The 14,791-nt window shown below is 43.5% G+C and overlaps 1 protein-coding gene across 1 annotated transcript in view; it reads right to left on the reverse strand.

Moving 5' to 3' along the window:
* LOC141154618 (complement C5-like) overlaps nt 1-14,791 on the reverse strand; it is a 154,816-nt gene that overhangs the window by 13,335 nt on the left and 126,690 nt on the right. Inside the window, exons 36-38 of the mRNA XM_073640814.1 lie at nt 11,294-11,399; nt 11,082-11,168; nt 9,922-10,011 (exon numbers count right to left, since the gene is read on the reverse strand). Of these exons, the coding sequence (XP_073496915.1) occupies nt 9,922-10,011; nt 11,082-11,168; nt 11,294-11,399 (283 nt within the window). The remainder of the gene's footprint in view (nt 1-9,921; nt 10,012-11,081; nt 11,169-11,293; nt 11,400-14,791) is intronic.

Consider the following 14,791-nt stretch of genomic DNA (forward strand, 5'->3'; position numbering starts at 1 on the left):
CCACTAGTTAACCCCTTTAGTGAACACGGTAAAAAAAAAAAAAAAAAGCAAAAAACAATGCTTTATCATCATGCCACCAAACAAAAAATGGAATAACACGCATTCAAAAAGACGAATATAAATGAAAATGGTACCGCTGAAAACGTCATCTTGTCCCGCAAAAAACAAGCCGCCATACTGCTCCATCAGTCGAAAAAAATAAAAAAGTTATAGCTCTCAGAATAAAGCGATGCAAAAAAATATTTTTTTCTATTTTATAGCTTTTATGTGTAAAAGCACCAAAACATAGAAAAACGATATAAATGTGGTACCACTGTAAACGTACTGACCCAAAGAATAAAGCTACCTTATCAATTTTACCACACGCGGAACAGCATAAAAAAATAAAAACATAAAAACAATTCCGGAATTGCTGTTTTTTGTTTATTCTGTCTCCCAAAAATCAGAATAGAAAGCGATCAAAAAATGTCAAGTGCCTGAAAATGGTACCAATAAAAATGTTAACTCATCCCGCAAAAAACAAGCTGTCACATGACTCTGTCGGCCAAAATATGGAAAAATTATAGCTCTCAAAATATGGCAATGCAAAAACTAGATTTTACAAAAAAAATGTGTCTTTTAGTGTGTGACAGCTGTCAATCATAAAAACCCGATATGATTCTTGTATCGCTGTAATCGCACAAACCCAAAGAATAAAGTCGTCTAATCACTTATACCGCACGAGGAATGGTGTAAAAAATAAACTCTAGGGTTAGGGTTGTGTTAGGGTTGGGGTTAGAGTTTGGTTGGGGTTAGGGTTGGGCTAGGGTTGGGGTTAGGGTTGGGCTAGGGTTAGAGTTGGGGTTGTATTAGGGTTGGGGTTAGGGTTGGGATTTTTTTCAAAAGTTAAAAAAAAAAAAAGATGACGATATGGCGACTAGTGTTGAGCGCAAGTGAGTTTGCATTGGGTGCTCGGGTATACACTGAGTATCACGGGTGCTCGAGTGACATGCTCGGGTCTCCGCCCCATATGCTTCGTGGCCAAAAAAAACTCGCGGGGATTGCCTGCCATGCACGAGCGATCCCCGCATGTTTTTTTTTGGGTGTCTAATAACCGTGAAACATGCGAGCGGGGACTCGAGCATGTCACTTGAGCACGCGCGATACATGGTGCATACCCGAGTACCCGATGCAAACTCAAATAGCGAGCACTTGCGCTCAAGACTAATGACAACTTATTCAATATGATGACCTAATGTTATGAAATTCTGTGTCGTACCTCTGGGTTCAAAATGTTCACTATACCCCTTGATAAAATCCTTGAGGGGTGTAGTTTCCAAAATGGGGTCACTTGTGGGGGTTTCCACTATTTAGGCACATCAGGGGCTCTCCAAACGCGACATGGCGTCCGCTCTCGATTCCAGACAATTTTACGTTCAAAAAGTCACACAGTGCTCCTTCCCTTCTGAACTCTGCCGTGCGCCCAAACACTGTATTTTCCCCACTTATGAGGTATTGGTGTACTCAGGAGAAATTGCACAACAGTTTTTGGGGTCCATTTTCTCCTCTTACCCTTGTGAAAATAAAAAAATTGGGGCTAAAACATCATTCTTGTGGAAAAAGTTAGATTTTTTTATTTTCACGGCTCCATGTTATAAACTTTTGTAAAGCAATTGGGGGTTCAGGGTGCTCACCACACATCTAGATAAGTTCCCTGAGGGCTCTAGTTTCCAAAATGGTGTCACTTGTGGGCGTTTTCCACTGTTTAGGCACATCAGGGGCACATCCGCTAATTATTCAAGCAAATTTTACATTCAAAATGTCAAATGGCGCTCCTACTCTTCCGAGCCCTGCCGTGCACCCAAACAGTGGTTTTTCCCCATGAATGGGGTATCTGCATGCTCATAGGAAATTGCACAACAAATTGCATGGTACAATTTCACCTGTTACCCTCATGAAAATGCAAAATTGGAGGCTGGAAAACATTTTTGTTGCAAAAATGTGAACATTTTATTTTTACGGCTCAATGTTCTAAACTTCTGTGAAGCACCAGGGGGTTCAAGGTGCTCACCACACATCTAGATAAGTTCCCTGAAAGGTCTAGTTTCCAAAATGGTGTCACTTGTGGGGGATTTCCACTGTTTTGGCACATCAGGGGCTCTCTAAACGCAACATGGCGTCCGCTAATTATTCAAGCAAATTTTACAATCAAAAAGTCAAATGGCGCTCCTTTCCTTACGCACCATGCCATGCACCCAAACAGTGTTTTTTCCCCACTTATGAGGTATCTGCGTGCTCAGGGGAAATTACACAACAAATTTTGGGGTCCATTTTTTCCTGTTACCCCTGTGAAAATAAAAAAAATTTGGGTCTAAAGTAACATTTTTGTGAAAAAAGTTAAATGTTAATTTTTTTCTTCCACATTCCAAAAATTCCTGTGAAGCACCTGAAGGGTTAATAAAGTTTTTGAATGTGGTTTTGAGCACCTTGAGGGATGCAGTTTTTAGAATGGTGTCACTTTGGGTATTTTCTGTCAAAAAGACCCCTCAAAGTGACTTCAAATGTGATGTGGTCCCTAAAAAAATGGTTTTGTAAATTTTATTGGAAAAATGAGAAATCGCTGGTCGACTTTTAACCCTTATACAGTGGTGGCCAAAAGTATTGGCACCCCTGCAATTCTGTCAGATAATACTCAGTTTCTTCCTGAAAATGATTGCAATCACAAATTCTTTGGTATTATTATCTTCATTTAATTTGCTTGCAAGAAAAAAACACAAAAGAGAATGAAGCAATTCATTGATCATTTCACACAAAACTCCAAAAATGGGCCAGACAAAAGTATTAGCACCCTCAGCCTAATACTTGGTTGCACAACCTTTAGCCAAAATAACTGCGAACAACCGCTTCCGGTAACCATCAATGAGTTTCTTACAATGCTCTGCTGGAATTGTAGACCATTCTTCTTTGGCAAACTGCTCCAGGTCCCTGATATTTGAAGGGTGCCTTCTCCAAACTGCCATTTTGAGATCTCTCCACAGGTGTTCTATGGGATTCAGGTCTGGACTCATTGCTGGCCACCTTAGAAGTCTCCAGTGCTTTCTCTCAAACCATTTTATAGTCCTTTTGGAAGTGTGTTTTGGGTCATTGTCCTGCTGGAAGACCCATGACCTCTGAGGGAGACCCAGCTTTCTCACACTGGGCCCTACATTATGCTGCAAAATTTGTTGGTAGTCTTCAGACTTCATAATCCCATGCACACGGTCAAGCAGTCCAATGCCAGAGGCAGCAAAGCAACCCCAAAACATCAGGGACCCTCCGCCATGTTTGACTGTAGGGACCGTGTTCTTTTCTTTGAATGCCTCTTTTTTTTTCCTGTACACTCTATGTTGATGCTTTTTCCCAAAAAGCTCTACTTTTGTCTCATCTGACCAGAGAACATTCTTCCAAAACGTTTTAGACTTTCTCAGGTAAGTTTTGGCAAACTCCAGCCTGGCTTTTTTATGTCTCGGGGTAAGAAGTGGGGTCTTCCTGGGTATCCTACCATACAGTCCCCTTTCATTCAGACGCCGAAGGATAGTACGGGTTGACACTGTTGTACCCTTGGACTGCAGGCAGCTTGAACTTGTTTGGATGTTAGTCGAGGTTCTTTATCCACCATCCGCACAATCTTGCGTTGAAATCTCTCGTCAATTTTTCTTTTCCGTCCACATCTAGGGAGGTTAGCCACAGTGCCATGGGCTTTAAACTTCTTGATGACACTGCGCACGGAAGACACAGGAACATTCAGGTCTTTGGAGATGGAGTTCGTAGCCTTGAGATTGCTCATGCTTCCTCACAATTTGGTTTCTCAAGTCCTCAGACAGCTCTTTGGTCTTCTTTCTTTTCTCCGTGCTCAATGTGGTACACACAAGGACACAGGACAGAGGTTGAGTCAACTTTAATCCACGTTAACTGGCTGCAAGTGTGATTTAGTTATTGCCAACACCTGTTAGGTGCCACAGGTAAGTTACAGGTGCTGTTAATTACACGAATTAGAGAAGCATCACATGATTTTTCAAACAGTGCCAATACTTTTGTCCACCCCCTTTTTTAGGTTTGGTTTGGAATTATATCCAATTTGGCTTTAGGACAATTCTTTTTGTGTTTTTTCATTGAAGACAAATTAAATGAAGAGAATAATACCAAAGAATTTGTGATTGCAATCATTCTCAGGAAGAAACTGAGTATTATCTGACAGAATTGCAGGGGTGCCAATACTTTTGGCCACCACTGTAGCTCCCTAATAAAAAAAAAATGTTGGTTCCAAAATTGTGCTGATGTAAAGTAGACATGTGGGAAATGTTATTTATTAACTCTTTTGTGTGACATATCTCTCTGATTTAAAAATAAAAATTTTGAAAATTGCAAAATGTTCAAAATTTTCACCAAATTACCGTTTTTTTCACAAATAAACGCAAGTGATATCGAATAAATTTTACCCCAATCACGAAGTACAATATGTCACGAAAAAACAATCTCAGAATCAGGGGGATCCGTTGAAGCGTTCCAGAGTAATTACCTCATAAAGTGACAGTGGTCAGAATTGTAAAAATTAGCCAGGTCATTAACGTGCAAAGCACCCTTGGGGGTAAAGGGGTTAAATTACGATCACTTAAAAATAATTTTTTTCAACAATTAAAAAAATGTAAAGTATTAATGTTTTGATTTTTTTTAAAATATTATCATTTGTTTTTAATGAAGTAAAATGTGAAAAATAACTTAAAGGTTTGGTATTTCAACTTTTAAACATTAGGAGGAGCAGCTGCTGAAATTTGCCATGAAAATCTAGTGCACAACTAGCTCACATTACGACTGCAGTAAATGTGGGCTGGATCTGCTCACATGTGTGTGACATCGCTCCTCTCCCCCCCTTCTGGGTGTTTGTAATAGTGATGAGCAGTCCGGCTCTTTTTGGTGATCTTGCTCCGCTCACCAAAAAGAGCCAACTCTTTTGGATCCTAAATTAATCCTGGGTGACACCATGGGTGACACATATTTAAGATGACATTGATGCAGCCAAAACTCTGCCCACCCATGAAGAAGCTCCACCACTCGCAATTAGCCAATTAAATCAAAGAGTGGGCTGAGTTTGGATCTGGTGGGCGGAGTTACGAACGCCTAACATCGCTATTTTACACCCAGTGAGAGCCATTTAGTGAAGTTAGTGGCTCTCACTGGGGTGCCGGATCCCATCAGTCACAGCAGAGAGCCGGCTCTTTGTGTCAGATCGTTCGCGACCGACACATCACTAGTTTGTAACAGGATAGGAGAGGATGACGTTTAGGATCACAGTGTGCAGCCATTTTGTTGGTGACTGCCAGTGATGTTGACAAGTATAGTGTCACCGAGGACAGCCGGCAGCACCAGTTCTGTTAGTTAGTGCTGCTCGCTGTATCATAATGATTCACTACATGTATCTAGATACCAGGCTCAGTGTAGTGTATCGCATGATGGGATTAGATACACCGGTCTGGGGAGTATCGTGCATGATGGGATTAGATACACCGGTCTGGGGAGTATCGCGCATGATGGGATTAGACACACCAGTCTGGGGAGTATCGCACATGATGGGATTAGATACATTGGTCTGGGGAGTATAGCACATAGATGCAGCCCCTACATATAATAAACTTGCACCATTTAGTGCCTTTCATGTGGCACTAAAGGGTGTTTACCCTAATAAATAAATGAAAAAAAAAGCGTGGGGTCCCCCATCACCTATTTTTGGTAACCAGGCAAGGCAAAGCAGATAGCTGTGGGTTTATATTATCAGGCTGGGAAGGTCCCTGGTTATTGTGCGCTTCCAGCCTTAAAAATACCAGTCCGCACCCACCCCAGAATTGGCACATCACATTAGATGCAACCAATTCTGGCGCTTTGCCCGCCTCTTCCCGATTGCCGTGGTGTGGTGGCAATCGGGGTAATAAAGTTGGGGTTGATGACAGATGTGAATTGTCAAAAATCACATCTGACATCAAGCTCTGTGGTTAGTAATGGAGAGGCATCTATCAGACGCCCCAACACTTTCCCTGGTTCACCAATTTATTTAAAAGAAAACAAAAAAACAAGCCGCCGTAGTCCATGGCATTCCCACGACGATCCCCGAGTTCGACGTCCAAAGGCTATGGAGCCTTGTTCAGAGAATGACGCTCCATAGACTGTAGCAGCAGCCACTCCGGGTCCGGCTGCGCTCTATGAGACGCGGCAGCTGGATGAGCAGTGACCTCAGTAGCTACACCGCTCATAAGAGTCGCCGAGTCCTCTATATAATGACCCCATATAGTACTCCACAGTATAATGACCCCATATAGTACTCCACAGTATAATGACCCCATATAGTGCACCACAGTATAATGGCCCCATAAAGTGCACCACAGTATAATGGCCCCATATAGTACACCACAGTATAATAGCCCCATATAGTGCTCCACAGTATAATTGCCCCTTATAGTGACCTACAGTATATTGCGCCCCGCAGTATAATGGTCCCATATAGTGCACCACAGTATAATGATCCCATATAGTGAACCACCTTAAAATGGTCCTAGATAGTACTCCATAGTATAACGGCCCCATATAGTGCATCCTGGTATATATAGCCCCCATCCTCCTGGTATATATATCTCCATATAATCACTACATAGAAAAAAAACTCTTGTACATACCTTCTCTGCGCTCCCACGCAGTGCTGCGTCCTGTTTAGTGCGTTCAGGGCACAGCAGATGGATGATCTCCCTGCTGTGCCCTAAACAAGTCGGCGGTGAGCGCCCAGATACTCACCTCACCTGGGACCCCTGCTCCCCAGCACTTCCTCTCCCCGACAGCTTCTGGCATCGCACACACTGAGCAGTGTGTGCGATGACAGGGGAAAATGAAGCCCACAGCAAACAGTGTTGGCTCCACAAAGATGGCCACTATATCCTTCCACAACTGTGACCTGGACAGAGCAGGTCAAAGCTAGAGGCAGGAGGAGCGGCTTCTAATACTAGACATGCAGTTGCCGGCGGAGCGCAGTCTCTTATGCCCAGGACTGTCGTATTTGAGGAGTGTAATTGTCGTGCTCAGACTCTTACACTCCCCCAAATACAAATGGCAGCCCCCACTGGCTGAAATACAAATTAATAAAAAAAACTATTAAACCATTACATTTAATTTTGTATTAAAAATAATTGATTATATAATCAATAATTATTAATACAAAATTAAAAATCGCAGCACCTTACCTTTAAGTCACCAGCCTAGTCTGCATCCACATAGCCTGTGAGTTTTAGATCTCCTTTTGCAGATATTCTTAAATTTATGTCTTGAGCCTCTTTCAAATATCGAAGAACTCTCTTAACAGCATTACAGGTTTTTTTACATGTTTTTTTCCACAGATCTGCAGAGAATTTCAATTGTTGCTGCGATGTCTGGTCGAGTCATAGTTGCTGTGTATAGAAGTGCCCCCACTGCCTGTCTGTATTTCTCATTGTTAGGTAAAAGCTCATCTTCTCCTTCCAACTTTAAGTAGGATGGTTCCATTGGAGTTCATGTACTTCTGGCTTCTGCCGTTCCAAACTAATTCAGAAATGAGTTGATTTTTGCACTTTGGTTTAGAAGAAAGCTTCCATATGCTTCTCTTTGGACCTGAATTCCTAGATAATATGTCACATTTCCAAGGTCTTTTGCCTCAAAATGCTGATTCAGAATTTTAGTTATCTTTGCAATTTCTGTTTCCTCTTGATGAACCGTATTCACATCGTCCACATATCAGAGAATATACATCCACTTTCCGCCTGTACATTTTGTGTATAAACACGGATCTGCTTGACCTCTTTTAAATCCTTCTCCAAATAAGACTTTGTTCATTTTGGTGTTCCACGCTCTTGCCAATTGCTTCAGACCATAGAGAGATTTTTGTAGTTTGGAAATGAGATTCTCTTCCCCCTCTTTGATATAACCCTCAGGTTGAGTCATGTTCAAGTCCTCTTCAATGCTACCATTTAAAAAGGCAGTTTTGATGTCCAAATGTCGGACAAAAATCTTTTGTACAGCAGCTATAGCCATTAGCGTCCTGAATGTGCTTAGTAACTGGAGAAAACTTGGCATCATTATCTTCACCATATTTCTGAGAATATATTTTTATGACTAATCTTGCTTTAAATCTGTGAACTTTACCTTCAGAGTCATACTTGGTCTTAAAAACCCATTTACATTTGATTGCTTTCTTGCCTTGTGGTAATTTGGTGAGTTTCCAAGTTTGAAGTTGATGAAGGGACTTCATTTCCTCATTAGAGCCATTAATCCACTTCAGTTTTTTATGGACAGGTAGGCCACGTGCCCACGTTGAGTATTTGGTGAGTTTTTTACCTCAGCTTTGTTGTATTTGTATTAACGGTAAACGCAGCTTCAGTACTTGAAGTGTCATATGCTTCAGTAATGGCACTTTTAAGCCATTGATGATTATTTTGCTTTTTCAGCTGATTCGTTTTAGCTTTCCAGACTCTGCAGTTAGCCTTTAGGTGCCCTGGTTTCTTATAGATAATACACTCACGTGTTTCTTTTTAATTTTTGGGTAGATCTTGGGTTTTTAAAGCGGATTCTACTTCGGATACCCCACTGTTGCTTACACTGCCTGTCTTTCGCCTATACTCATCTACAAGCTTTCCTTTGACAGGCTTCACAAGTGTGTCATAGCTCTCTGGTAGACCGCTTAGTAGTAGTGCAGCAACATGAACATCCTTTAAATCTTCCCAATGCCCTGCAGGCACTCCACAATTATTAGAGTATTTCTAATGTAATCCTGCATATCTTGACCTTTATTTAGCTTAGACTGATACAGCTTTCTCATTAAATAGAGCTTATTGCTGAGATTTATCCTTTCATGCACTTTCTGCAGCTGTTCCCACATTTCTTTTGCAGTTTCACATTTACATACATGCACAATTTGATCATCATCTATACTGAAGGAGATAGTGCTTTGTGCTTTTTGATCCTTCTCTACCCAGTCTTCTGGTAGTTGGTCAGGCCAAGACTCCTTAGTGTATTTCCATGTACCTTCTCTTATCATCCGCATCTTTACCTTGAATTTCCAGGATTGGTAGTTCTGATTAGTCAGATTTGGCGCTGTGAACTTCACAGAGTTGCTGCTGTCAGCCATCTTTGCTTCTTTTTCTTCTTCTTAGTACACTGTCGTTCTCTCTCCTCTGGGCTGTTCTCTGGGTTTTGGGGTTTCTGGGCCCATAACCTTTTGGCAGTGGATTAATCTCTGTACTGTCCAGCCGTTCAACGGTGAATATATACAGTATTTATTCAGGAACAAAGATAAAAACAGCTTAGAACTTGTATTTTGTATAGCTTAGGACCTTAGCATCTTGCCTGTCAGCTTGCAAAGTAAAAGTAAAATGTGCTCCAGCTACACACACACACAGAGAGCGCAGGAACTTCCTGTTTGGTTTTTTTTTTTTCACATTGTATTATTGGCAATATAACACTATTGCTGGATACAGAAACTCATGCTCTATTAAACAGTAGTAAATAGTAGTTGATGCAATAAATACAATAATAAACATTATTCCAACAGATGCCTTACTGCCAGAGGCTAAAAACCCATCTTAACAGCTGAGGGTTTGTTGCAATGTATCAATGTAGAATAGAGCCATCAGCCTGGAGTCTAGAGAAAAAGAGAGCACAGTGCCTCTGATGAATGTCACTGATCATTGTCCAGCCTTGTGCGCCAGTCCTCCTAGGCCCAGGTAATGACATGACCTGCTTTCTATAGATCTCCACTGATACACTATCACGTTGCGCTGTTGCAGAATGTCAAAGGTGGAGAAATTGTGGGGAATTCCTGACCATGTAATGGAGCGCATGGTGATACCTCCCCCACACACAGGGGCACATACATACGAGCAGACTCCTCACCGTACGTCATGTCCCGCTTGCACGCCGCCTCCTTCCGCTGATCTGCTGTCATAGTCCTGTCCAGTCTGTCCTTCGTTTTGGGGCATTCACCTGAGGACACAACATCATTACTGTTATTATGGACGTATGATGATGTTGGAGGTCAAAGGGGAACATCTCTTCTTGTGAAGATCACTGAGCCGATGTAAGGAGTCTTGTAGACCATGCAACGTCTCCATAGGATGAAGAGGACATGAACTCTAGCGCCACCTATCGGGAGTAGCAATCCTAAAAGTCACTATCGACCCTTTAACAAGCCTGGTCGCAGGACGTAGGATAAAAAGCCAAACCAGACACCACAGGAAAAGTGATTTGGCTGGGTGAGAGGCCTCACAAGGGCTATAAGGGGTAACCCCCAGTCAGAGGCCTTTCTCCCAGCCAAATCAGATCTTCTGCTTTGCACTGATGAGCGGCAAACACCCTGAAACTTGTGTCTGCAAATGGAGGGTGTGGCTTGGGTTCTTATTCTTAGTCATATGCCAAGTCACGTTAAAGGGTCGATAGTGACTTTTAGGATTGCTACATCCAATAGGAAGCGCCAGAAGTCCAGCCATCTTCCTCTTTGAAGAGGATATTTCCTTGATGAGGGTAGTTAAATCTGTGTCCCATATACAACTTTTCAGCTGAACACTTAAAGTGGAGACTTCACTGAGGATAGTCTGCAATGAAGTGTGGTGAGCGAGAGGCAGAGAAGTTGCGGTGGATCGTCCATGATCAGTGCAGTGCGTGTAAGGCGGAAATGTTGCTGAGGATCGTTCATAATCAGTGTGGTGCATGAAAAGTGGAGACGTTGCTGAAGATCATCCATGATCAATGCAGTGCGTGCAAGGCAGAGATGTCACTGAGGATTGTCCGTGATCGCGAGTCGGATACATTGCTGATGATCGTCCATGATCAGTACAGTGCATGTGAGGTGGAAACATCGCTGATGTTCATCCACAATCAGTGCGGTGCATACGAGGTCGCATTACATTGAGCGTTTCATCTGTGATGTCATTGCGCCGCAGTTACCTGAAGAGGAGACTGTAGTTTTTGGACAGTACCTCAGGAACCCCGCGTCAGGATTATGGTGGGGTCCATGTTGCAGTCTGTGGCACAGTTTGCAATGGTGGTTGGTTTACCTTCGATACATTTGCAGTCGTCTCCGAAACACACTCTCTGCAAGTTGTCGGCCAGGTGGGGATTGTAGTACATGGTGCATTCCTGTTCTGTAGGGGAAGACGAGACCAATATAAATAGTGCTAACGGTGATATTTATGCACTACACAGCGCTATGCACTTTTGACCTCACACGGGGTAAGGTGGAAGGAGCAGCTGCGGAGAGAAACCTCACCTGGAGCGTGGAACTCGTAGACCTTGAATATCCCAGGGCTCCTAAATGACACCTTAAATATGTTCCTGACGTATAATGGAGCGCAGATGTACTCATCAGACGAGATCTGCATCAAAAAGCAGAATCATACTGCAGCCAATTACAGAGATGTCACAACTATTCCTACCCAGCAGGACAGTCCAGAATATTTGGTGCTGTCTCTGGAGGTCGGAAATATGTCCTTAGGAAAAGGAAACTATCGAGACATTGTACTGTGTGTGTGGGGAATGTACTGTGGGGACATAGTATTGTGTGTAGGGGGAATGTACTGTGGGGACATCGTACTGTGTGTGGGGGGAATGTACAGTGAGGACATCATACTGTGTGTGGGGGGAATGTACTGGGAGGATATCATACTGTGTGTGGGGGGAATGTACTGTGGGGACATCATACCGTGTGTTGGTGGAATATACTGTGGGGACATCGTACCATGTGTGTGGGGAATGTACTGTCACGCACAGTGTAGGTAAGACAAAGTGCAACACGAAGGGATGAAGGGAAGGGAGCCCAGACACTAGGGAAAGGGGAAGTGGAGACCCCTAGACTGATCTAATATCACCCTGTCTCCCCTACTTTCCCTATATTGGTTCCTCACCAATCGCCGAACAGGAAACCTAAGCCCTGTATATCCCTAGAGCTAGGCCCTGGATAGGGAAGGGGGAAGATGAGCCCTGGTCAGTCCCCACTATAAACTAAAGACAACAAGGGAGACAAACACAGGGGGAAGAAACTTAGCTTGAGCCGACTCCAGAGAGATTACACCAAACGTCCTCCAAGCACCAGAGAGGAAGTAAGCAGGCTGCAATAGCTCCAAGCACTCACAAGGGAACATGTGAATATCACCGCCACCTCCCTGCAGCAAACTGAAAGTATTTAAACACTCAGGCCAGGGTGTTAATCAGAGCAGGAGGGAGGTAGCCGCTGGGTCCTAAAGTAAGACAGATTTAAGAAGGCGTCTATAATGCCAAATGAAGTTACCTTCTGCAACCAGCTGCAGAACGACTTTCTACTACATCTGACAAACCCGTGACAGTACCCCACCCCCTACTATGCGTGGCCTCCGGACACTCAGGACCAGGTTTCTTAGGATAAGAGGTTTGGAATGAACGAACCAGCCTGGGATCATTCACCTCTGATGCTAAAAGCCACATCCTCTCCTCAGGACCATAACCCTTCCAGTGCACCAAGTATTGTAGGGAACGACGTTGGAGATGAGAATCTACAATCCTCGAAATCTGAAACTCCAGATTACCATCAACAATTATTGGGGGCGGCGGTAGAGGTGAGGACTCAAGAGGTTCCACATATTTGTTGAGTAGAGACCTGTGAAAGACATTGTGGACCTTAAGGGCCTCTTGTAGCTCAAGACAAAAACGCTACTGGGTTAATGACGACGGTTATTTTATATGGACCAATAAAGCTAGGTCCCAGCTTCCAAGAAGGAACTTTCAACTTGATATTCCTGGTAGACAACCACACAAAGTCATTCACATTCAAGTCCGGACCTGGCAAGCGTTTTCGGTCAGCCATACTTTGTACCTGTCACCCATGATCTTCAAATTACTCAGAAACCCCCCGCCACACCGAGGAGAGCGACAAAGCAAAAACGTTTCTCTTCAGGAACTCTCGAAGCTCCTCTCCCACTAAAATTACCAAACTGTGGATGGTAACCGTATGCAGCACAGAACGGTGACCTGCCAGTAGATTCTTGACGATGATTATTAATGGCAAATTCTGCCAGTGTTAAGTAGGATGCCCAATCCTCCTGATTTTCAGAGACAAAACATCTGAGGTAGGTCTCCAAATTCTGATTAGCGCGCTCGGTCTGTCCATTCGACTGAGGAAGGAAGGCAGAGGAAAAGGACAGCTGCACCCTCAGTCGAGAACAGAATGCTTCCCAGAACTTGGAAACAAACTGGGCCGCCCAATCTGACACCACATCGGAGGGAACCCTGTGAAGCTTCACGATCTCATTTATAAACACCTGAGCAAGAGTCTTGGCATTAGGAAGCGACGGTAATGTGAAGAAGTGAACCATTTTATTAAACCTATCTACAACCAGCAAAACCACCGTTTTGCCAGCAGAAACTGGTAGCTCAGTAATAAAATCCATGAACAAGTGTGTCCATGGCCTGCTAGGGATAGGTAGCGGAAGAAGAGTACCAGACAGACGGGTATGCGATACTTTAGAACACGCGCAAATACTACAACCACATCCTGATGCAACCCCGGCCACCAAAAATGACGAGAGAGGAGGTCCTCAGTTGCCTTACCACCTGGATAACCAGCAAGCACAGAGTTGTGATGTTCCTTAATTACATTGCGGCGCAGATCAGATGGTACAAATAACCTTCCTGAAGGGCAGGAGGCAGGGGCGTCCCCCTGAGCCTCCAACACCTCACCCTCCAGTTCAGGGTACAATGCCGAAATTACTAACGCCTTCTGTAATATCGGGGCAGGGTTCTCATGGTCACCACCACCAGGGAAGCTCCAGGACAAAGCATCAACCTTGACATTTTTGACCCCTGGACGAAAAGTGACAACAAAATTAAACCTAATAAAAAACAGGGACCATCTAGCTTGCCTAGGGTTGAGATGTTTAGCTGATTGAAGATATGACAGGTTCTTTTGGTCAGTAATAACAGTAATAGGATGGACAGCCACCTCTAACCAATGTCGCCATTCTTCAAACGCCAATTTGATCGCCAAAAGTTCCTTATTACCCACGTCGTAATTCCTCTCAGCCGAAGACAATTTCTTAGAAAAGAAAGCTCATGGATGCCATTTACCAGGGGACAGACCCTGAGACAACACAGCCCCAATCCCCACCTCTGACACGTCAACTTCTACAATAAAGGGTTGGGAAACATCGGGTTGACCGAGTATAGGTGCCGTGGCAAAACAGTTGTTTGAGGAGGAAAAAGCCTGCAGGGAGGCATCCGACCATTTGGAAAAATCAGACCCCGTCATAGTCATGTCAGTAAGGGGTTTCACAATTACTGAATAATTTTGGATGAATTTCCTGGAAAAAATTAGTAAAGCCCAGAAAACTTTGTCGAACCTTCAGGTTCTAGGAACGGTGCCAATCAAGGACCGAACGGATCTTCTCCGGATCCATCCAAAAACCCGAAGATGACAACAGGTACCCAAGAAACTGCACCTTCTGAACGGCGAAAACACATTTCTCTAGTTTGGCATATAGTTTGTTATCCCTTAATACCTGGAGCACCTGTTTAACATGCCCCTGATGTGTTTCAAAATCAGGTGAGTAAACCAACATATCGTCCAGATAGACCACTACAAACCTCCCCACCAAATGATGGAAAATATCATTTATGAAATACTGGAACATTGGTCAATGCAGGTGCATTGGTCAAACCGAAAGGCATAACCAGACTCTCGAAATGCCCTTCAGGGGTATTGAACGCTGTTTTCCATTGATCCCCTTCTCTGATTCTA

The sequence above is a fragment of the Phyllobates terribilis genome, unplaced genomic scaffold (assembly GCF_046119375.1).
Source record: "Phyllobates terribilis strain yellow unplaced genomic scaffold, ASM4611937v1 Scaffold_7__3_contigs__length_470593459, whole genome shotgun sequence".
Lineage (NCBI taxonomy): Eukaryota > Metazoa > Chordata > Amphibia > Anura > Dendrobatidae > Phyllobates > Phyllobates terribilis.